Raw genomic sequence first — 22006 nt, 5'->3', positions numbered from 1 at the left:
AGCCGCAGCCGCGGCGGGGCCGGGGCCAGGAGGGGCGCTCCGAGCTCCCGGGCCTGCGCGGGGCAGGGGCAGGGAGCGGGCGGTCGCCTCAGGGGAGCGGCGACCCCTCGCCCTTCCCCGCAGGTCTCTGGTTCCTGCAGGGTATAGCCCGGACTTAGGGGTCCCCCCGCTGCCCTTCCTTAGTCTTGAGGTGCTTGAGAAGGGGGTTTTGTCGTGTGTCCCCCAAATTTACCCCGAGGACCAGACGCTTTGCCCACTCCCCAGTGGCCTGGCACTAACAAAAGGCCAACGAGGGGTGGTGAGGATGCCTGAGGAGGCTTCCCAGCATCACCAGAAGGGACCATGGGGGAGCAAAGCCTTTGGGGTTTGCCCGAGGCTGCCCCCCAAGTTCATCCCTAGCAGAGGGTTGACTCCAGTTTAGGGCTGAAAACAAACAGATTTTCCTCTTCCCTCTCCCTCCCGCCACTCCAGGCATGGGTTTAGGCAGCTGCTTTCTCTGCTAACTGTGGGGTGCACATCTGGGCATCGAAGCCCCATACTCCTCTCATCTCTGCTCTCCTCCACAAAGGACCTCCTCAGCCTGGCCTTCCTCGTGGCACTTGTTTCACACAGTGCTGAAACCCCTCTGCCAGTCCCCTTCTCCTTCCCGAGGCCTGGCCTGGGAGAATCGCCCCTGTTACTGTGGCAGGGGAGGCAGAAATCCCAGCTTTGCAGCGCGCTGGTTGTGCCCCTGCCTTCATGGGTCATTGCGTGCATTGTGGCTCGGCGCTCCTGTTTCCCCGAGGGGAACCCAGGCGGATTTCTTTGCTGCTAAAGGGATTCTGCTCTGCTAAAGGAAGAGGGGTTTGGGTTGTGTTTCCCACACCCCAGACTCCATGGCTGATGTGAAGCAATCTCACATGAGCTATCTTAAACATAGAGAAGACCAGACACCGCAGCTTTACTGCAGATAACCCAGGTTTGAGGAGCAGCAGCGTCTCCTGTTCTGGGGTTGTCTTAATTTTAAAGCTCAAGTATCTCATTTCCACGTTGTTTTTACCTTCACATACATCGCTGCCTGTTCTGTTTATCCTTTAACTGTAGGGCTAAGTCAGAGAGAAGCTTCAAGCAGAGCAAGCCGGGTCAAGCTAAACAGATGTGAAGTCCTTCATTTAGGACTGACCTGGATGGACTCCTCCATCAACATGTGTACACAAGCCTTGGCTGCTCATGGTTCTCCCTGCCCCCACCAGCTGTGTTTGTATAGCACCTAAGACGAGGGCATCCAGGGCTGGGAGGAGGGCTGCTCAGCCCTCCCCAAGACAAACGCACACCAATACTGTTGCCAGGTCTGCCCCGAGGACTCCCTTACTCCAGGAGATCCCCACAGGGCACTCTGATCAAGGATTGCGTGGTGCGAGTTGGCCTGGCAGACGTGGTTGCTGGTATTGATTGGTGTCTCTGGTGCAAGACAGCACACGAAATGGTCATTAGGGGATTAACCTGCAGTTCCTCTTACTGTCCCGTTTCTTTATACAACATGATTATACAAAGAGTGACACAGAAAGCCTCAATATGGTAAGCAAATTCCTTCCTGTGTGGGCTAACTGCATTCAATGCCCCTGAAGAACCTGGCGGTAGAGATGCCTCTCATGCATACCGCCTGTTACTCCCTTCTCCCCCTTCACAGATTTCCATCCTTTCTACTGGCTTGCCCCAGAATAAGTGCGTTATCCCACTTGAAGGGAATGACCTAACTGACTTGGATTAAGTATTTTGTAATGACGTGCAGCATTTGCCTGTGAACTTTCCGTCACGGCAGGATTATGAACAGTACTTGATAGTTCTCCACTGGCTTCTGTTCACCAGTTTTCTAATTTGCTTCTCATCTGCGCCTCATTGTATGTCCAGATTTCTGTTACTTATCTGCTGCAATATCACATCTTTAGCAAGCTACCATTTTTCCCCGGATTAGTGTTCTTCCTGATCCCATAAAAATTATTCTGCATTGATCATTTTACCTCAGGATACCTTCCCCTCATGGAAAACTCCTTCTCAAATATCTTGTTTAAACTTTTCTAAGGAAAATTTGGTTTTGTGTCTACTTCCAACATTAGATAGTTTGTATGAGAGATTCAGTCTACCCAAATTGGATAAAACAATGACAGGATGAGAAATAGCTTTACAAACACCAATTCTTTTGTAAAACATCAGGGCATAATTGCAAATGCTATTGTTTTTTTCAGGGCTGTGGTAGAGTCTATCACCACAGCTTTAGTCAGAGAATGACACGGGGAGCCCAAACCAGGGGAGCTGAACATGGTCATTCATTTCCAGATAATAATCTGACGTCCATTCCAGGCATTAAGACATCTGAAGCTACTTAGTATTTCAGTAAGTAGTGTGGTTTGCTGTAGAGAGAAGCCCTTAAGTAAAAGAATCGTGGAAACTTTTGGTAGAGGACATGCAGTTAATGGCCTCAGAAAAGGTCTGTGAAGAATTTATTTCATTTTCAGCTGCCATTTCTAGTAGTCCTACAAGCTCAGACAGGGTTGAGCAGAACAGTTTATGACAGCTACTGTGCCCTTCAGTGATGGGCCAGCCCTTAAGGCTGCAATGGAGAGCCTTCGCCCCCAAGCTCCTCTATTAAGGGAACTAGACAGGCATGTTTGTGGTCTCTCTTCCCAGACAGCTTTTTTACAGGACCCAAGCTCTAATGAATCTCAAGATTAGGCACAACAATAAGCAACACAGGAGGCTGGGCCACCGACACGGTAATTGCAGTTATTTCCAGGTTTCTGGGAAACCCAGTGTAGCTCAGAGCTGATCCAGAGCATGACAGAGAGTCAGCAGAGAATTTACTTTATCCCTTTCAGCTCTTCAGAAAGACCGCCTGGAAATCCGATAGGATGTCAGTCCAGGCCCACCCTTCTTTGCAGGGCTGAAGCATTTTGTTTGTGGCAGCCTTTGTTTGGCAGGAGGGCGAGAGGGGAAGCAGCTGCTGGGTCTTCGGTTAGACAGAAAAAGCTTTCAGTGATGCTGGCTTAGAGACTGATGTTTCTGTCACTGATATTGGCAAATCTGGAGACAGATATTTTATCCTGGAAAAGTCCCCTGCAGGTCGGGGTTCAAAGCTCTGGTCCCCCCAGCAAGGGCACAGGAGGGCAACCCTCACCTACTCAGTTGCATGGCCTCCAGCGCAGGTGCAGAGGCACAGAAATAACGTGGTTAGCCTCAGAGAGGAAGAACTGCAGCTGTATAATCACGGGGTGCCAAGCCACAAACACCTCAGGGGAAATTATCGCAGAGAGCACCTGGCTGAACTGGAATATGGTCTATCTTTTCTACAGATGCAAATTCTAGGCCTTACATTCCTCATCACCTAAGGAATCGTACCTGACCCTCTTACCTCCTTTAGGCAAAGCCCTCACCCAAGCACAGGCAGAACCAGCCTTATAAAGACTGGATCTATGTGCGTCTCCTGCTCCAGTGTTTCTAGCCTGCTCTGTGATTCTACAGCAGAGTGTAAATTAGAGCAGCTCCAGCATCTGTAACAAGGAGAGTGCAAAAGAGTTGCAAAGCCCCTTTGATTTCTCCTTCTGCAAGGACGAGGCAGGGGGGGATTCACTCGGCCAGAAGGTAACTCTTGGGATTTGCTGAGGGGCTTGGGAACCTAAAGCTAGGAGCTAATCTAACCTGGAGCCTGTCCCACAGTCCTTAATTTATTATCTGGAAATTTGGAAAATGCAAGTATCTCTAATTAAAAACAAGAACCATTTGTGTGTCATGATTAATGCAGATTTATTTCTGACAATATAATAAATTCAGCACAGATTGGAACCAGCTGCCCCAGCTCTAAGTACCTGAAGTTCCCCCTCCACATCGCCAGGCCTAGGACTCGGATGGAGTCATGCCATAAGTCTCGCTGGCCAAGGGGACAGCTCAGCATTGTCCTTGCTTACACAAGAAAATAAACGCTCCTAGGCAAGGACTGGCAAGGGAGCTTGGTCACGTAAAACCTGAGAGCCAAATCAATCTACTTAAAAAGTGATTGATTCCTCCAGTGCAGAGAGGAAGCAGGAACAGGGCTTATGGATATAGGGGAACACATTTTATTAAAAAATAATCTCTTTGACTAGCATCCTTCAATAAGTCTTCATTTGGGCTCCTGTCATTCCTGAAAGTCATAGTGCAGAGAGGAATGTATCCTATTCTAACTGGAAGAAAGAGGCACACAAAGGTAGAGACACTGATCTTCCCCAAACCTCAGCTCTGCCACCACATGCCAAGTCTCCCTGCATCCAGGCAAGACACCCAAAAGCAGTAACCCCAAAAACGAGCCTGCAGCTTTCCACCACTCCAAATACACAGTCTTTTTCATATCCAGGGGTGGGTCAGTAGAACAAGCTATTTCACTTCCCTTCGCCTGTTTCCCTTCTGCCCTGTCTCACCTATTTGGATTGTAAGATCTCTGGAGCAGGACTACCTTGCAGATTACAGCTACACAGATTTTTATTGCCACCTGGGGAAAAGCTATGTAAATACTGCAGCTTTTGGTCCACATGCCTTCCCTCCAGGCAGTCCACGCGCCTCATGTAACTACTCAGTGAAGTGGTAAGACACCAGCCTTGATTATTACCCCAGCTATGGGAGAATCTGTATTGTGGTGAGCTCTCTGCACATACACCAGATAAATCATTAGCATTCTCCTTCCCGACAGTTGTGAAGAGCTCTTTCTCCGTAGGCCTTGAGATGCTTATCACAGAGAAGCATAGAAGGGGTCAGGGAAAGATTTTAGCTGAAAATACCTTATAATAAGAGACCTTTGGTTTCTTTCCTTTGTAAATGTGGAAGCTACATAGTCAGCATTTCCATTTACAGTCTGATAATATACAGTCAGACAACAATTCTCATAGGAAATAGGTTGAGATGATCATTTGGAAGAAGAGAAAAAGGTATTTTGGAAAACACGTCTGTTTCTTTTAAATTTTGTTTTCCTCTTGAGCAACTCAGCTGCTGGCCACAGCATTTGGTCCCCGTCAGGCAAGTCAACTCCAGTCACAACATCTAAGTACAGCAAAGAGTTCTGTTGTATTGTTTTAGAAATCAACTATTGTAATCACTAGAGAGTAAAGCATCAGGTAACGTGGTGCTTTTTTGCAGCAGGGTAGGTTACTTTCAACATTCTCTGACTATCACCAAGAAGAGGCACTATGCGCATTTCAACCACGCTAAGTTACAACTTAAAAATATTTGCATAAAACCAGCTGCATCTCCTCTGCCCAGAGGATGTTCTGTTGGCAGACGCTGTAGAAACAAGTTCTCAGGCAGGAATTACGCTACAAGATGAAGAACACTGGCTTTATTACACCATGAAAGAGCATAAAGCCAAGAGACAGTCAGCCAAAATAGTGAACAGAGCACATTTAGCAATGAGCAAACCCTGCTGAGTTTTCTTTCACATCCATCAACTACGCTTTGCAGACCGGTTCTTTACAACAGGACTATCAGCCACTGCCACAAACCAGCATGTTTTGCTGATAGTAGCACTGATAGAACTTCCCTGAGCCCTTACTTTAACATAGCAGACTTCACACACACACACAAATTATTCATTTTCTTCTACTAATACTGAAATACTATCAGCATTTTCAGCTTGATAAATCCCTTCCAGTCACTGTCCTGTGTTAAACTCATTGCTGCATTTAGCACTGCTCACAGCTGTATTTCAGTAAACAGCAAATTAGCTCCTGCACAGGCTAGTTTGTCAAAGTCCCTGCGAGCTTTTAGGCCATCAGACACTAAACAGGAAAATATTGCAAGGAAAAAAAAGACCCAGCTAAAACACAGAATCACTTACCTGCTGGGAATTGTGGAGGCAGAGCCAACAGCAACCTGCTGCAACGACCACGTTGGGGCCAAAAGAGCTCAGGTTTGCCAAATTTAAAGGCTCAGCCCCAGCAAGGTATGCTGGGAGAGGGAGCAATCCTCCTCTGAGCATAGTGGGGTGATGGAGAGAGGGGACAACAGCAACTGAAGGAGGCTTTGGTTCTGAAGCACTCTTGAAAATGACTTTTGTGGAGGTTGGAGGGTGAGAAACTTGGATCTGAGCTGATTTAGTCACAAAGAGAAGTTTATTTGTTGAAATGCAGCTCCAGCAAGTGACAGATGCGTACCCCCAGCTTTCCTGCGGGCGGGCCTCCGCACGACCAAGCACCGCAGCTCTTCCTCTTCTCTCCTGACCATGCGTCAGACCCAGACAGGCAGCATGAGCCGTGATCTGCTGTTCTATCTGACCTGGGCTGGGAGCGATGCTGTAGGGTCAGGCTGCAGACGCGTTACTGTCACACACGTCCAGCCCGACAGCCCTTCTCTACATCATGTCATGAGGTCTTGGAGGCATCTTCCTTCCCATGCATAACTCAGTCTTGGAGGGAAATTTGAATTTTGAGATGTGTGAGCCTGGCGTGACCCCAGAGGGCCCTGATCTTGCCACAGTTGTCCCAGTGCTGCCCGTTTAGAAGGCATCCAGCTGATGTGCTCCCTGGGGGAGCTGCCTTTGGAAGGCCCTTCTCTGCCTGGGATGGTGAGGAGCCAGGTTCTCCAGCTAACCATGCTCTGTTTCTGTCAGGACAGTAGTGAGGCAGCAGATGGAGCTGGCCCCTGGGATGAAGAAGTCACCAAGTGGTGGGGAGAGTGGAGCTCCTGGTCCACCTGCTCCCGGTCCTGTGGGGGAGGCGTGATGTCCCGAGAGAGGCATTGCTTGCGACAGAGGTGAGTTGTGTCCCAGCCTGTGCCCTTGGCCAGGCCTCAAGCACCAGAGGGGAAACGGGGTGCCCCCAACCTGCATTTTTGGGCCAAATCTCCTGGGTTTGCATGGCTGTCCCTTCTCTCTTTTGCAGCCTCTCAGAAAGGAAGGCGGCTGTTGCCCGTGGGGTAGGCGGTGAGCAGGCAGTGGTGGGGAGGGCTGATGAGGGAGAAGCATGCTGCAGTGGGGCAGCCGACTGGCCCCCCAAACATGTCACTCACTCAGCCTGGCTTGTCCGATGGGGAGCAAGGGCTTGGTCCCCTCTTGGGGTCTGTGAGAGACTTGAAGATGACGGGGCTGTGGGCTGGAGAAGACTAACTGTATTCCTCTTCCCTTTTCTTTCACAAACCCTCGCTTACCATGGCTGCCCTGACCAACCTAACCCTGATTTGTAGCCAGTTCCTGTGCTAAGTATGTGGGCACATATTCCCAGACATCTTCTGGGGACTTGATTTACTCCTGGCAGCAGCCAGCTCAGCCATATCTCAGCAATTTCCCCTCTTTATTCCCTGCAGAGCTTGCAAATCTTTTTCCCTCTATCATTTATCTGGCTGTCACCTGACAGCATCTCCATTTGTCCCCTACAGCTGCTACAGTCCTGGTATCGGTTGGACAGGGTTTGCGGGAGTGGGGAGAGCTTGAGAACTTCAGCTGCCTGAACTCCCACTGTCCCCTCCAGGTCACCTTGCCACCAAGCCCTCCTCCTCCTCACTAACTTGCTATTCCAGACTCCCAAGATGTTAATGAGAGCCCGAATCCTGCAGTACAGCAAGCCCATGGGGGCTGCCCACTCCACACTCAGCGCCTTTCCCTTCTGCGTGAATGCACTCCTGAGCGGAGGAAGCTCAGACTAGGGCCCCCACCTGCTCTCCTTCCTGCAGCAGAAAACTTCTTTTATGTGGGCTGATTGGCAGCACGGCGAGGGTCCAGATGTGCTGCAGTAATGGCCTCCCTGCTAATCGGGCTTGCCAGTGTCTCTGCCGCTGCTCCGCCTCCCCAGCACACCATGGCCATCATGGGAGAGCAATGGGAAACAGAGGGCGGGAGGGAGCCTGGGGCTGTCCCACACCCCCGCACAGCCAGAACCGCCCTTCTGCCCTTTGCCTGCTGCCAGAAGAGATATTTTTCTCTCCATTTGGCATCTGCTCTTTCCTTGAGTCCACAGCTGGGGAGGGGAGGGCTTTGTTGTGGCATTTTACTCCAGGGTTCAAGTCTGAATGTAAAAAAAAAAAAAGCCCAACATAAAACCCAGCCAAAAGGTTTCTGCAGCTTTAAGAACAGCTTAAGTGTGAGCCAAGGATGCCCACAAAACAATTTCTGCCTGAGTCTGCAGGCAGCCTCTGCTTCAGCTGAAAGGAATGGCAGTTTTCAAGCCTTTTGGTGCAAATTTAGGCTTTGCCTACATCGTGTAAAGCATTGTTCTGCAGTACCTCTAGCCAATCCAGCTTGAATATGCCTATGGGGTTCTTCATTACACAGTGCATCCTAAGTTCCCAATACTTTAACACATTGTCTGCTGCTGTTCTTTACACAGACCACATTGCCTTAATCTGTGGTCTCGGCCATCCTCCCTACGTCTTCCCAGCTTCCAAGAATTTTTTTTCGCCTTTGCATCAGTCAAGGACTCCAGTATCTCCTGGATAACTGCTGCTGGCCAGAGCTAAAGCATCATGTTGAGAAATTCCCGTGGTTTTGGTCCATCATCTGCACCAGGCCTTTCCTGCTAATCTTTTAAGGTGGCCAGTGCCCATGAGAGGTGCCATCTCCCTGCCTACTGCACAGTGAATCCTGAAATCAACTCCCTTGGTCACTGCAAATCCTGGGTGCTTCCATAAGAGTGATGGATCATCAGGGTCTGTTGTCCTTTTGTCACATCAACCCTTTTGGAGCTCAGCGGTGAAGGGACACAGTGGTGGTGATACTGCAGTTGCTCCCCGTCTGCTCAACCTACCCCAAAACAAGAGTAGTCTAAAATCACAGTCCACCTAAAAGCACTGAAAATGTGTTTCAGAGGAGATGTTGGCTAGTCTAGATCCAGAAAGCTTTGCTCTGAGAAAATGCCTACCTTGCTTCTCCCCATTAAGTCAGGCCTGACTTCTCTGTCATCTTCAATACCTTAGTACTTCACAGACCTCCAGCTCATTTTCTTTCTGCTTTGCAGGCTCCAGATGCCCCAGGGAACAAACAGCACCATGTGTGTTGGTCAAGCCAAGCACTACCAACTGTGCCAGCAGCAGGTGAGAACCACTTCCAGTACTCCTTGGTCAATACGGGCCTCAGAGTGTCACATTTGGAGCTGCAAGAGCACCAGCACTCAGGGTGCGACTGGTCCGTCAGAGGAGTGCAGATAAAGGGTACGATCCACTCCTGGAGTGGTTGACAGCGTGCCTTTGAAGATGTGGGAGATGGGCTCTACTTTCTGGGACTGAGAGGTGGAGGAAAAGGATATAAAAGCATATTTGTTGTGGGGTGGGGGGAGGTTTTTCCAGCATGCTTTTCCCTTCGCTGGAAGTAATTTTTGCAGGACTGTTAAATACAGCTGTCTGAGGGGCCCTTTGCGATGGAGGCCTGGCCTTTCTGCCTGTATTACGGCACCTCCAAGTCCATCACTGATTCCTTCCAGGGTGGACAGGGCATTTTCATCCTCCAAGGATGCAGCAGGGACAAGCAGCTGTCACAACCATGGCTGTGACATAGGGAGCTTTTGATCACATTTATTCCCTCCATAGCCCTGCCCAGCCAACACAGCAAGCTTCAAACAGCAGCAGTGCTCCGGTTTCAATGCCAAAGCCTTTGGGAAGCGCTACTACCACTGGATGCCCCTCTATCCAGGTGGGTTTTCACAGCTTCACACAAAAGATCAGGGTGAGAAAACACCCACAGGATCTTCTCAGACACAGAAGAAGGGGAAGGTCCCAGGGGACAAGGGATGGATGCTCCTGGCTGGTCTGGAAGTGCTTCCCTATGCTTCCTGCTTTGGAGAAATCGTTCCCTGTCTCTTCACAGAGCCGCTCTACCCAGCCAGGCCTCCTCTCTCACCACATTGCTCCTGTTTTGGATCCTACATCAGCAAGCATTGGTGGGCAGACAGGACACAGGCTTCTCTGAGTTGTCTTGGCTAACCAGCAGTCATCTTGGCAGAGTGGGTGTTCATGCTCTTTGTGCCTTCTACCATTTTGGCTGCCTCTGTCACCCAGCATGCTTTCCACTGGGTTGGTGGTGGGTTGTTCTGAGCAGGATGCCCATCAGTTTTCTGCACAGGCGAGACAAATTGCTTCACATGGGTTGTCAGGTGGCCCTTGAGGCCCAAATTCAGCTCACCTGAGATATTACACTCTTTCTGGACCCACTTGTTTTTCCATTAGCTGCCAAGGGGACATAGAACATCTGCATCTCTAGCTTCAGTTGCTTAGCTGGATGGGGTGTAGCTGGCCACAGCCCCACACTGTCGGTATCCCTCTTATAGGTCTTGCTTGCTCTTCTATATTTATGTGTGGTCTGGGATCTGCTGGTACAGATTCCCATGTCTGGCACAGGGGATGGCACTGCAAAGGGGAGAGGGTATGGCAAGGAAGAGGGTTTGCCAGCAAGAAGCATTTCTGCTAGGCATGGTCCCCAGCTGCAGCCTCATACCATGACCCTTTTACTACTACAAAATCTGAGCCTTGGGGTCTCATCTCAAGCAGCAAGAACATCCAAAGTCATATCAAACCTTCAGTATGGATAAGAGGGAAGTCCCCTTCCTCGCTGCCCACCTCTGAGCACTTTGATCTGCCTGGTGACTTTCTGCCTCTGTCCCTTCAGATGACTATACCAGTATCTCTAACAAGCCGTGTGACCTTCAATGCACCACCCAGAGCGGAGAGAGGCAGCTGATGGCCCGAGCACAGGATGGTACTTCCTGCAAGGATAGGACCTATCAAGGGGTCTGCATCAATGGGAAGTGTGAGGTGAGGCTGTGGGAGGAAATGGTACAGAAATTGGGAGTTTAAGTGCATGGCTGGACCTCCTGGTCATCGCAAAGCCAGGGGTTCCAGCAGGGAATTGAAACTGAGGCCTGGCGTGAAGTAATTACATTCACTCTTGAATGCCTGTGGGCTAGAGGAGAGCAGAGAGGAGTACACAAAGGGAATTATATACATCCATATGTTCCCACTGAGTGACAGCACTTTCTTCCCAGCACAGAGAAGACTAGAGTTGGAGGTTTGTTTACATAATTATCCAATTTAAAAAAAAAAATCTTCCATTTGATTTTTCACCTCATACGGCAAGGATGAAGGGTAATTGTATGTAGTGTTACAGAGAGGTGCCTTACAACCTCAGAAAGGCCTGCTGTTGATGCAGCATTGCCTGGAGGGTGATGACATATGTCATTATTTCAGTGAGAAGGATTGGCCTAAATACAGAGACAGAAGGAACCAAAACAGCTTACCCAAGTCTTACTCCATTCACCTACATGCACAGGCCCCTGCCCCAGGTTCAGGGGCACAATGTAGATGGTCACAAGTTACACAGCTGAATTTCTGCTGCTGTTGGATTCACTCATTACTCCACTCTAAGCTAACCTACACCCCCCCAGGACCTCACCAAAAGAGCATGGTGGCATTTCCTTGAAAACACCCTGACCTGTGGAGATAAGTTGGCCCCAGGAAACCCTTTCTTGTTCTGTTCTTTGCAGCCAGTTGGGTGCGATGGGAGCCTGTACTCACCCCGGACGATGGACAGATGCAGGGTGTGTGGAGGGGACGGCAGCACTTGCCACCGTGTCTCGGGCAGCTTCCGAAAGGCAATCTCACAGATAGGTACTCCCTGCTACCACAGTCTGGAGACTTCACCTGCTACTTCTTACCACCAGCTGGCATGAAGGGTGACTGGCTTGAACGCGAGTAGGAGTTTCCCAGCTGCTTGCTGGAAAGAGCTGAAGAGTGCCACCCCTGCTTAAATGCCTGTATTTTGTCCTTTTCACTTAATCATCAGAGGAAATTGGTTTGATGTGCTGTATATTAGGCTGGTAAGGTTTCCCTTCATCTCTTTACAATAGGAAGCAGCTGGGGATCTATTTGTTCCTATTGATTTTGGCATCTTGCCCGCCTCAGATAATGTGAAGAGATCAATGAATCTTCTTTTATTTGTGCTACGTGTTCATTTGAAACTTAAGCTCCTATGATGAGGGTCACAGCATTTGTTTCAGCCTGCACTTAGTCTCCTGCTTTCCCCAGTCCTATGGCTGGCACAGCTCAGGGACAGTCTGAAACTGGGCTGAGATTCATCCCTTGCAACCTCATGGCCCATTCCTCCACCCACAGAAGGAATAGACTGTGGTATGCTCATTAGTAATTAACTAACTGTGGTTTGAGGATGCTTTGGAACATCATTTCACATTGTTGTTTCACTAGTCTGCCTCGCTCTCTACAGACACCGGACTAGAAAAGCACTCAGGCCCCTTTCCAGAGCAGGGGTAATTGTGCTAACCCCTCTAGCAGTACAGACACAGTTTTGGCCTCCCATTCCAGTCCTTACAAAATCTTACAGACTGGACAAGGCCTGCATTTCTAGCAGGAAAGACAAGGTGCCAAACCACATAATTTCAGAGCCTTCTTATTTCCTCTCCCTTTAAAGGTCAATTTTTATGCTACTCCTGAGACAAATTCTGTTGAGTCAGGAGCTAAGGGGACCTATAGTCTTTTCCATCTTCTGTTCAGCATCAGCCCTGATCACTAGTAAGCTTTTTCTGTGCTCATGCCAGAAAGAGCGTGAGAGCACATTTGTTCACACACCTAAAGACTGCTATACTTGTGCAGTTCCTTCCTGGCTCCAAATGCAGCAGTGCTCAGACTGAGCCTTAGAGACCTGTAATGGTGATCTATAATGGGACTTCAGAGGAACAGCTCAATGGGACTGGGAGCTCTGGGGTCAGAGCTCATAGACTGGCGCAATATGCATTTATGTCCCTAGCGTCCTGCCCCTGAAGGGCAGCGCTGCCCTCCTACATATACACTTATCCCACGAGCTGCTTTTCCTACCTACACATTTTTATTCTGTCCTTGGGGTTTCCTCACTGTCTGTTCTGTTCCTCAGGTTATGTGTTCATCACCAACATCCCTGCCGGTGCCACGGACATCCTCATCATTGAGCGCAGGAAAACAGAAAACATCCTAGGTAAGCAGAGGAACCGGATGGACATGGAGGTCCCAGTTCAGCTGCCTGTGAGGTGGGAGAAGGGCTCTGTGCACTCTGTGCTGTGAGAGCTATCTGTGAGCATTTCCTCCAGGGTAGCACAGGGGCACTTCATCTCTCCATAAACCAAGCCTACCACATCTCCAGCAGCCAGCGGCAGGAGGGACATTTGGAAACCAAGCTCACTATGGGCAGTCCCTGTTGTGAAGACGTTTGTGCTCTTGTTGGAGAGGGAAATGAAAGCAGCAGGCATTGAACACTGCTGATCTGACCTGATGTGGAAGATGAACACTGGAGGGCCTGTGGTTCTTTTTCTGTTGGGCTTTTCTTGGTCATGAGCTGTTTGCTTTCCTCAGTGCCAGTGCAGCCCTGGTGTTCTGCACGGAGTATCACATTTATCCCTTTTCTCTCTCTTTAAAGCACTCGCAGATGAATCCGGGCATTTCTTCTTCAACGGCAACTCTGCCATTGACAACCCCCAGAACTTCAGGGTAGCTGGCACGATCTTCAAGTACCGGCGGCCCTTGAGCCTGAACTCAGATGGGCTGGAGTATATCATAGCTCACGGGCCCACTAACCAGTCTCTGAACGCCATGGTATGTGAGGAGCTAGTTTTAGGCTTTCCTGTCTTGCCTGTCCTAAAATTGTGAGCCTCCCTCAAACAAAGGGAATATTTACCTGGTTCCCAAGCCAAACCTGAGTGTCTAGGTGGCTGAGGAAGCCAGATATTGTCTTGGAGGGGGTTTCCTCTTGGATTTATGAGGATGCTATCTTCTCTTAACATCCATCACAAAATGGATGTGGCTAGAAGAGGTCTCTGGGAAACACATGTCCTTAAAATAAAAACAGTTTCGTTTTCTTTCCTTGTTTCCTCCAGTACTATAACTTTAATGGGAAAATGCCACACATAACTTATGACTACACTGTACCACGGACACCACCTCTCCGAACTGCAGCCCCTGCTGTAGACAGACCTCTCTATCATCACCTACCCGATACCAGCCAGAACCATCCCATTCCAGCCAACTCCAGAGCTGCCCAGGACTTCAATGCCACATGGCTATCCCTGTCGCCAGATGACACCAGTGAACAGCTTCCTCTAAGAGAAGGACATGAAGATTTAGGCTTCGGTCACCCACACTTCTTCCAGACCAACTCCACCAGTCAGACTCGGGACTGGGGCTGGGAACAAGGTGAAGAGAAGAAGTATGACTTCCAGATAAGACAGGTCTACCATGCAAACACAGCAGGAGAGGAAGAGGAGGAGGAAGCAGCAGCAATTGGTGGAGAAACAGAGTTGGGTTGGTTGCTTTGCTTTTCCTTCCTTGAAAGTGGACATCCCACATTGGCCTTCTTGAAATCTAAGGTGGTTTTACCATCAGGGCAGACAGGAGGGAGAGATGATTAATAGCAGAGCGGAGACTCAGGGAGTAGCAAAGGCCAGTAGCTCCATAAGGGAAGGGGAGCTGGGAGAGGGTGGCCACGATACAGATCAAGCAGTGCCCTGTCATGCAGGGCAGTCCCATGCTATCTGAGCTTGGCAAGCAAGGCAGTGACAGCAACAGGTCCTAACAACCGTCCAGTGATCATCAGGTGAAGCAAGGTGACAAGTCAAATCTGAGGTCAATCTGGGAAAGCCAAACAACAATTCAGGGACAAAGTACATCTGCAGCATTGCTCAGGCCAGGTCTGAAGGCCCAGGCCTGAGCTTAAATAGAGCTCCTGAGCAATGGGCAGAGAGTGTGTGTGAGGTTGGTCAGGGCAATTAAGGCCTGTTGGCAATTTATGATTTTGAGGCCAAATACTCAGTGGTTTTTGCCTTGTAAGATACCACATGCTGAAGTATAAGCCATCCAAGATAATTAAAGCATTCCTGTATTTTTCCTCCAGCTCTCAGGTTCAATCAGATTTCCATCAGCACAGCTGTTCCATACAGCATGAGGAGATCCGAGCTCTCACAGAACAGCCACATAGCATCCTCCAGGCTTCGTCTCTTCAGGCGACTGTGTCACCGAGACCCGCACAACACTGCCTTCTGTAGGGAGCTGCAGCACCTGGCAGCCAGGCTGGCCCTGAGGAACTCCACAGCAGGACTATGGACCGAGACGGCTGCCCGGTGGCCACAGGGCCTCCACAAAGCGCCGGCCCGTAAGAACTCACTGGAGGACTTGAAGGTGGAGGCATTTGCTGGGAGTCAGGGGGAAGCAGCCAACTACAGCATGATGGCATCTGTGGAGAACCCTCTGCTAGGTGCCAGCCCAACAACGGACATCAGCCAGGCAGAGCCTCTGCAAGCCCCTGGCACTGAAAGGTGGCACTTGATTTCCTGGGCAAAACAGGAGCATGGTTAGCTGGGGAGGGAGGGTCAAGCCAATACTCTGGTAGTCTCACTGCTGTCCTTGATGTCCCCATTCTCCAACGTCTATCCATGCAGCTGCTGTAGTTGCTTGACTAATGGTGTGTCCTCCAAAAACCGATTAGCACAACTGGCCTGACACAGAGCTCCCAGAATGTATTTTGCCCCCGCCTCTAAGGAATCTATTTAAATGGGTTCTGAAGGACCTGGGGGGCCAACACTAATGTGATTATCAAGAAGGCCAGGAGTCTGTAGCATGTCACATACACACATTTACCAGCACGTCACGCCCCTTCTGTCCCATTCCTCTGGGCACACATGCCTCTGTAACTTCAATAAACATTTGGCAGGAAAACGAGGGCCAACTTTTAAACATTTCTGGCAAGCCACATGGGAACTCTCCCACCACATTATATGGTAAGAGGGACCTTGCTTGAGCTCCCGTTTCCAACTTAACGTTATACCTCTTGAGGCGATAGCATGAACTGAGGCTGAGGGCACCTGCATGTTTGAAAGACCATAATACAGACAAGTCTCACTATGAACGATGCTTCCTCTCAGAGGATGTTGATCCACAGCTTTTCACAGCCTTGCTAGTTGAATTCAGGAGGTGGATCAAGGCTTTACACTCTGTTCATCAGTGGTCCATCTTGCCCAAGGTGGGGGAGGTGGAGAGTGGAAACACTGGGTTTCTTCTCATCTTCAAAGACAGTGAGGAGGGAATTCACTGTATTTTATGTTTGCAGCAATTCTTCATTTTTAGCTCATGCCACCTCCTTTTTCCACAGCAATGAGTTCGATGTGAGCCCCGTGGGCCATGACGACATTAGCTTGGCTGACATGTATCGGTGGAAAGTCTCAGCTTATGCCCCCTGCAGCTCCACATGCACTTCAGGTAAGTTTGGCTTCAGGTGACTGATCATGTGAGGTCCTTTTTGGCTGTTGATGGAGAGAATACTGGTATTTTTTAAAATGGCAGGTAGAGTTCCAGATGCAGTGAGCACTCCAGTAATTTAATCATGGTGGGAGGAGGCTTTTGGATCTGATGGAGCCTGACCAAGAGAGGGTCTTGATTGCCCAGCAGGTATCAGCACCTCCTATGCGATGTGTGTCCGGTATGACGGAGTAGAAGTGGATGAAACGTACTGCGATGCCCTAACCCGACCAGAACCTACTCATGAATTTTGCACAGGGAGAGATTGCCAGCCTAGGTGAGTGGAAATGACATCAGCTATCCATGGGGATAGCATATCTTTGTAAGGATCATTTTCTGCTCAAAGTATACAGCCATTTCTGGGCTGGAAGATATGCTTCAACAGCTAAGCCCTTGTATCTCCTTGTAAGCAAAAAAAGGGAAGGAATTTGCTGCCTAAATTGCCTGCTAAGGGCAAAGTTGGCTTTCAAGACCAGCATCACCTTAACACAGACATATATGTGATGAGCAGATTCATAGCAGTAGCTACTGGATGAGGGAGTCGCAGGCGTGCAGCACTCCCCAGCCACCGCGTGTCCCTTGTCCCCCTTACCTGGGTTTTCCTTTGTGCTTTCTCTCCTGGGGACTACTCGTGGAGGTGGGAGACCAGCTGGTGGAGTGAATGCTCCAGAACCTGTGGTGAGGGCTATCAGTACCGCACTGTGCGCTGCTGGAAGATGCTGGCTCCAGGCTTTGACAGCTCCGTTTATGACGACCTCTGTGAGTCAGCTGGGCTGGCCAGGCCCATGGAGAGGAAAGCCTGCAAGAACAAGGCCTGTGGGCCCCAGTGGGAGCTCTCCGAGTGGTCTGAGGTAGGCAGCAGGGCAATTTTGCTCCCAGAGGTAAGCAGCCGGGGCTGGGCTGGGGCGTGGAGGAAGGTGGCTGGCAGATGTTGGGTGCTGAGGAAGCCCCTGGCCAACTGCATCCTGGGGAAACAAGGACTGCCTTTACCCACCACTCCCCTGTTCTGGCATTGCCCAGTGAACAAAGAACATTGCAAAACATTTTTTCTAAGGTCACTTCTCAAGCAGGACAATCAAATGAAAGCCCTGTCAGCAAGAGGCTTTGCCTCCCTCTTCCCAAGGATTTAACTAAGGGCAGATGGGGAAACAGCATGGAGACATAGAGGAGCTAAAACGCAGTTGAAATCCCTTTGACTGACTTCCCACAGCCTGCTTGGGACTGGGACAGTGGAGCTGCCCAGTGACTTTGAATAACAGTCCAGGACTCAGCATCTTGGAGCGTTGGAGCTCTAGGACCCAAAGTAATTAAGCAGCAGAGATAGAGACGGAAGCACCTTTTTCTGTCCCTGCTGGGGCCCTTACCCTCTCCCCTAGTGCAGCAGGAGGAAAACGGGAGAAGGCATAGCTGCCTCCCTCACCTTTGCTCGTCCCCCTTGTTCTCTGCTTCTGAGCCCCGGGCCTGACTGGCTGTTGCAGTGCTCGGCCCGGTGTGGCACGCAGGGGACGAGGAAGCGGGAGGTGCGCTGCTCAGTGGAGGCACCCCTCTGTGACGAGTCCCAGAAGCCCAGCAGCGAGAAGGCGTGCACAGGCCCACCCTGCGACCGCCGCTGGACCGCTTCAGATTGGGGCCCGGTGAGTCCGGAGGGTCTGCTTCCCCTTGAACCCGATGCAGGGAGTGCAGGGCTGGCGGGAGGGAGCAGGTGAGCAGTCATGCTACTGCTCTCTTTTGGCTTTCTTCTGGCAGAGGCTAAGCTAAAGAAACTAGAATAATCTGTATTTTTGCCTCTCCATGCTGTGAATTTTCATTAGCTGTGAGGTGAGCTCCATTCAATAATCTGGGAAGCTCACGGCACCTGGAGAATGGAAGCCTCTGATCAGATGTACCTCTAAAGACCCTTGGGATCCAGTGCCACAGTCCCAGTGGCAGGGCTAGGCTCTGGACTCAGGTCTCCTGGCACCACCGACCCTGACCCCTCCACCTTCCTGCTTTCTGATGTGTCTAAATGCCCTTTATTCCTCCAAGTGCTCAGGTTCGTGTGGTGAGGGACGCATGAGCCGCTTCATCGCGTGTCGCAACCTGGAGGGCAAAGTGATCTCCGACTCGCAGTGTGACCCAGCCACCAAGCCCCTGGCTGTCCATCCGTGTGGAGACAAGAACTGCCCTGCGCACTGGGTGGAGCAGGAGTGGGACCAGGTAAAGCCAAGCCCAGCCCTGTGTCCTCAGCCTTTCTTCCCACCCCATATCCCACAGGAGATGTGGGAGCCTGGGTCCCTTGGAGGAGCAAGGTTGTATGGTGTGACCTCCAACTGAGGAGCTGTACCCTCATCCTAGCTCCTTCCAGAGAGAGGGAAGGAGTAATAAATACGCCAGCTTGTCCCCCACCATACCCTAAAGACCACCCCAAAGTCTGTGACATTTGCTGCCTTCCCAGGGACCTCCATTGGAGGGCAGCAACATCCTAAGGAAACCATCCTCTCCCACCTCTGGCTCCCAGCTGGCAGTTGCAGACTCCTCAGCAGAGCTCCTTTTGTCCAGAACCTGCACTCAGCCCCAAAAAATTTTGGTCCCACCACTAAAGAGAAAGCCCCAACAAAACCAGCTTCATCTCTGATAAACAATAGCCAGAGGTAAGCCTGAACCACAGCCCAGATCCCTGCCCTGGAAGTCTCATCCAGGCCACAGCTGTGTACTTGCCTCAGGACTTGTAGTCCAGTGAATGTGGTCCAGGTGCACCATTCTACCAGGCAATCGGTCTCTGCCAGTCTACTTACTCCCCCTCTGTTGCTCAAGTCCTAGGGGCTCTGGGCTTCCTGTTAGAAGCTGGTCCAAATCCCAGAGCACCCAGAAGGAACACATTGAGTCAGTTGTGGGGTTTGGGCTTTGTCTTTAAAGTCTTGAGCAATATAGGGCTTCACAAAGCGCTAAGGAAGAAGATTTTTAGGAAACCAGAGAAGCAGCCAAGCCTTCTCCCCTCCAACCATAGCTAAACCTCTTTTCATTTTGCTACCCTTTATAGCTGTTGACTACGTTCAGCTGAGTCTCCCTCCAGCACTGGTAATGAGCACAAACTGGTTAAACCTAGGGACCTATGGTTGTCCCATAACCCTGTCCTGCTCTGGCCTATGGTGTGGGTCACAAACAATGCTGCAGTGCAGTTTTTCAGCTGTGTCCAGGCTATTAAACTCACCCAAACTCTGAAAGACCAGCTGAGCTCCCCACCTTTGTGTGTGCCAGCTTCTTTGCCTTTGCTGTGTTCTCTTGGCTGATCAGCAGTGAGTTCACAGGATGACTAAGGGCAGATGCAAGCCAGCTGTGCTGGCCCTGCCGCGGTGAAGAAGGGCACAAAGCAGTGAAATCTCAAACTGGCAACTGCCTCCATGGGCATCAGGGAGCAGAGCTGAGCTAGAATCAGATCCTGCCTCCTGCCGCTTCTCTTGGTGGTATCCTGAGAGTTGAGAGCTCCTAGCTAAGCTTGCATAGCTTTGGGCTCAGCAGTACTTGTCCATGCAAAGCACCTGCAGTGCACCAGTTTGGGCCCCTTGGGCCCACACAAAGCTTCTTGGTACTCCAAGATGTAGTTTGCTACACGAATAGGCTACACTGTTTTTGAGAACATAGATACACATAAAATGAGACAGAAAGCCTCTTGCAGTCTTACCTTGGCTGCTCCAGGTCCCTTGTGGTAGCTGCTTTCAAGGCCAGCCAAGGTGAATTTGGCATTCCCAATGCTGGCTAAACACTAATGACCAGCTCCTGTCCTCGCTCCCTAAGAAATTCGGCTCCTTTGCAGACACCTATTGCTCCTGTGACCTGGGCAGCACTACCTCAGACTGGTGTCGGCACATGCATTAAGCACCTTGCTTCTGAGCAGGGTGCCATCTTGAAGCTCTACAGCTAACGAGCATCATTTGTTACCTGGCCGTTATGTTTTCTTTCCCAGTGTGATGCTAGCTGTGGGCGAGGGATGAAGACCCGGGTTGTCTTGTGTGCGGGCCTGGAGAATGGTGTGTACAGGGAGTACCCCGAGAAGCGCTGTCAGGCCTCTCAGAAACCTGAGGAGCAAGCTGCCTGTTTCAAGAGGCCATGTTCAACGTGGTTCACTACCTCCTGGTCCCAGGTAGGGCTCGGGGTGGTGAGGAAGAGGGAGAGGAGACCTCATAACCCTGGTTGGTGGAGCATGACCTGCACTGAGGATTTCTAGCAGCCTGTTCTGCTGAGAGCTCTGTTAGGTCTGGATGGGGCCATGAGCTCTGCTCTTCTGCAGACCAGGCAGCAGGTGGAGGGACTGGTACACGGGAGCTGGGGAAAACCTTAGAGCATGTGGATTATTGTCTCAAGCAAGAGCATGCACTGCACTGCAGGCAATACAGCCGTGTCTCCTCCTCTGCCAGGAGTCAATGTTCTGTCTTTCCCTGCTTTCCCTTGATTTTAACTGGTGAGCGTTTAGGGAATGGGAGGACAGGGGAAGCTGGGCCTGGCTCGCAGCAGCCATTTTCTACGTCTTCTATCACAGCATCAACACTCAAAGCAAAAACAATTCTGAGTTGCATTAAAGAGTTGAAAGCAAACTCCTCCCTTGCTCTACCCCAACCCCGGCTCAGGGAGGCTCTCCTCCAGCAACAAAAGGGGAACATAAGTTTGAGATCAGTGTGGGATTTGACCCAAACCTCCTCAAGAACAGTCTCCAAAGCAGGGACCGGGAGGCCTCACTGGAAGAAAGAACTTGGGTACTATAGAAAAATTAAAAAATGCCTCTCACGATCCCTTTCCTTGCTCTCGATCCCGACAGTGCAGCAAGACGTGTGGTGCTGGTGTGCGACTGCGTGAGGTGAAGTGTTACCAGGGGGAAGCGCTGGCTCAGGGTTGTGACCCCACTTCCAAACCAGAAGCCAGGCAGACATGCCAACTCCAGCCATGCCCCACAGAGGCACCAGGTATGTCTGGCAGGGCAGGGAGGGAGAGCAGCCCTTGGGAGCCCTTTCCTCTGTCCCGGTCTCTTCTGGGGAAGCACATCTATCTCCTTTTTAACCCCTTCTGTGGATGCTTCTGCTCCCCAGAAGAAGACTGTGAAGACAAAGCGACAGCCAACTGCGTGCTGGTGCTGAAGGTGAAGCTGTGCTCTCACTGGTACTACAGGAAGGCTTGCTGCCGGTCGTGTCGGCTCAAGTCACCCTGACTGCTGCCAGGCCGTACTTCCTTTCCAAGTTCAGGGGCAAGAGCCCCCTTGAGCCAGACTTTACCACTTGAAGCCACCCCACTTGGCTTGGCTGTGGAGCCAGTCCCTGTAGACCAGCCTGCTCAGCGAGGAAGGATTCCTAGGACTTAGTCATCACCGTTCCCTCTCCACCAAGAGGATTTTACACAAGAGAAACCATCAGTTCCTAGAAAGCTACTGAGAAGTGAGTTGGGAGAGCCTGTCTCTGCTGTCATCAGAATAGCTCTAGTTGGAGGCGGTGGGGCGCAGAGGCCAGCCCGCAGCAGGGCACAGACGACAGCAGCCGTCTCTCTGGTCTGCCCTGCAGATTCTTCTACTACAAGAGCAATTTCCAAAACACACTGAAAAATTCTGTGTCACAATAAAGAGCTAAACTGTAAAACTGTGTTTTTGGGATGCATGTACCTAGGCCAGAGGCAAGGGAAGAAGAGGGACACAAGAGGAAGGAAAGCAGGAGCAGGAAGGGTAGGGAGGAAAAAATCCTTGCACCAGGACAGCTTCCAGGCAGCACCAGATAAACCCCATTTTGTGTTG

At 50.6% G+C, this 22006-nt stretch overlaps 1 protein-coding gene across 1 annotated transcript; it reads left to right on the top strand.

The window, feature by feature from the left end:
• The first annotated feature begins 2298 nt into the window (after positions 1-2298).
• Positions 2299-21433, top strand: LOC103896135 (ADAMTS-like protein 2). The gene is given in 18 exon segments (XM_019471153.1): positions 2299-2373; positions 6611-6753; positions 8949-9024; positions 9517-9619; positions 10592-10737; positions 11466-11589; positions 12866-12946; positions 13385-13560; positions 13842-14265; positions 14855-15275; positions 16109-16215; positions 16402-16531; positions 16892-17105; positions 17733-17888; positions 18280-18450; positions 20198-20374; positions 21047-21191; positions 21315-21433. Coding segments are annotated over 18 exon segments (2988 nt in total).
• The last annotated feature ends 573 nt before the right edge of the window (positions 21434-22006 follow it).

The sequence above is a fragment of the Aptenodytes forsteri genome, unplaced genomic scaffold (genome assembly GCF_000699145.1).
Source record: "Aptenodytes forsteri isolate BGI_AS27 unplaced genomic scaffold, ASM69914v1 Scaffold289, whole genome shotgun sequence".
Taxonomy (NCBI): Eukaryota; Metazoa; Chordata; class Aves; order Sphenisciformes; family Spheniscidae; genus Aptenodytes; species Aptenodytes forsteri.
This window is presented reverse-complemented; position numbering and strand designations above follow the sequence as displayed.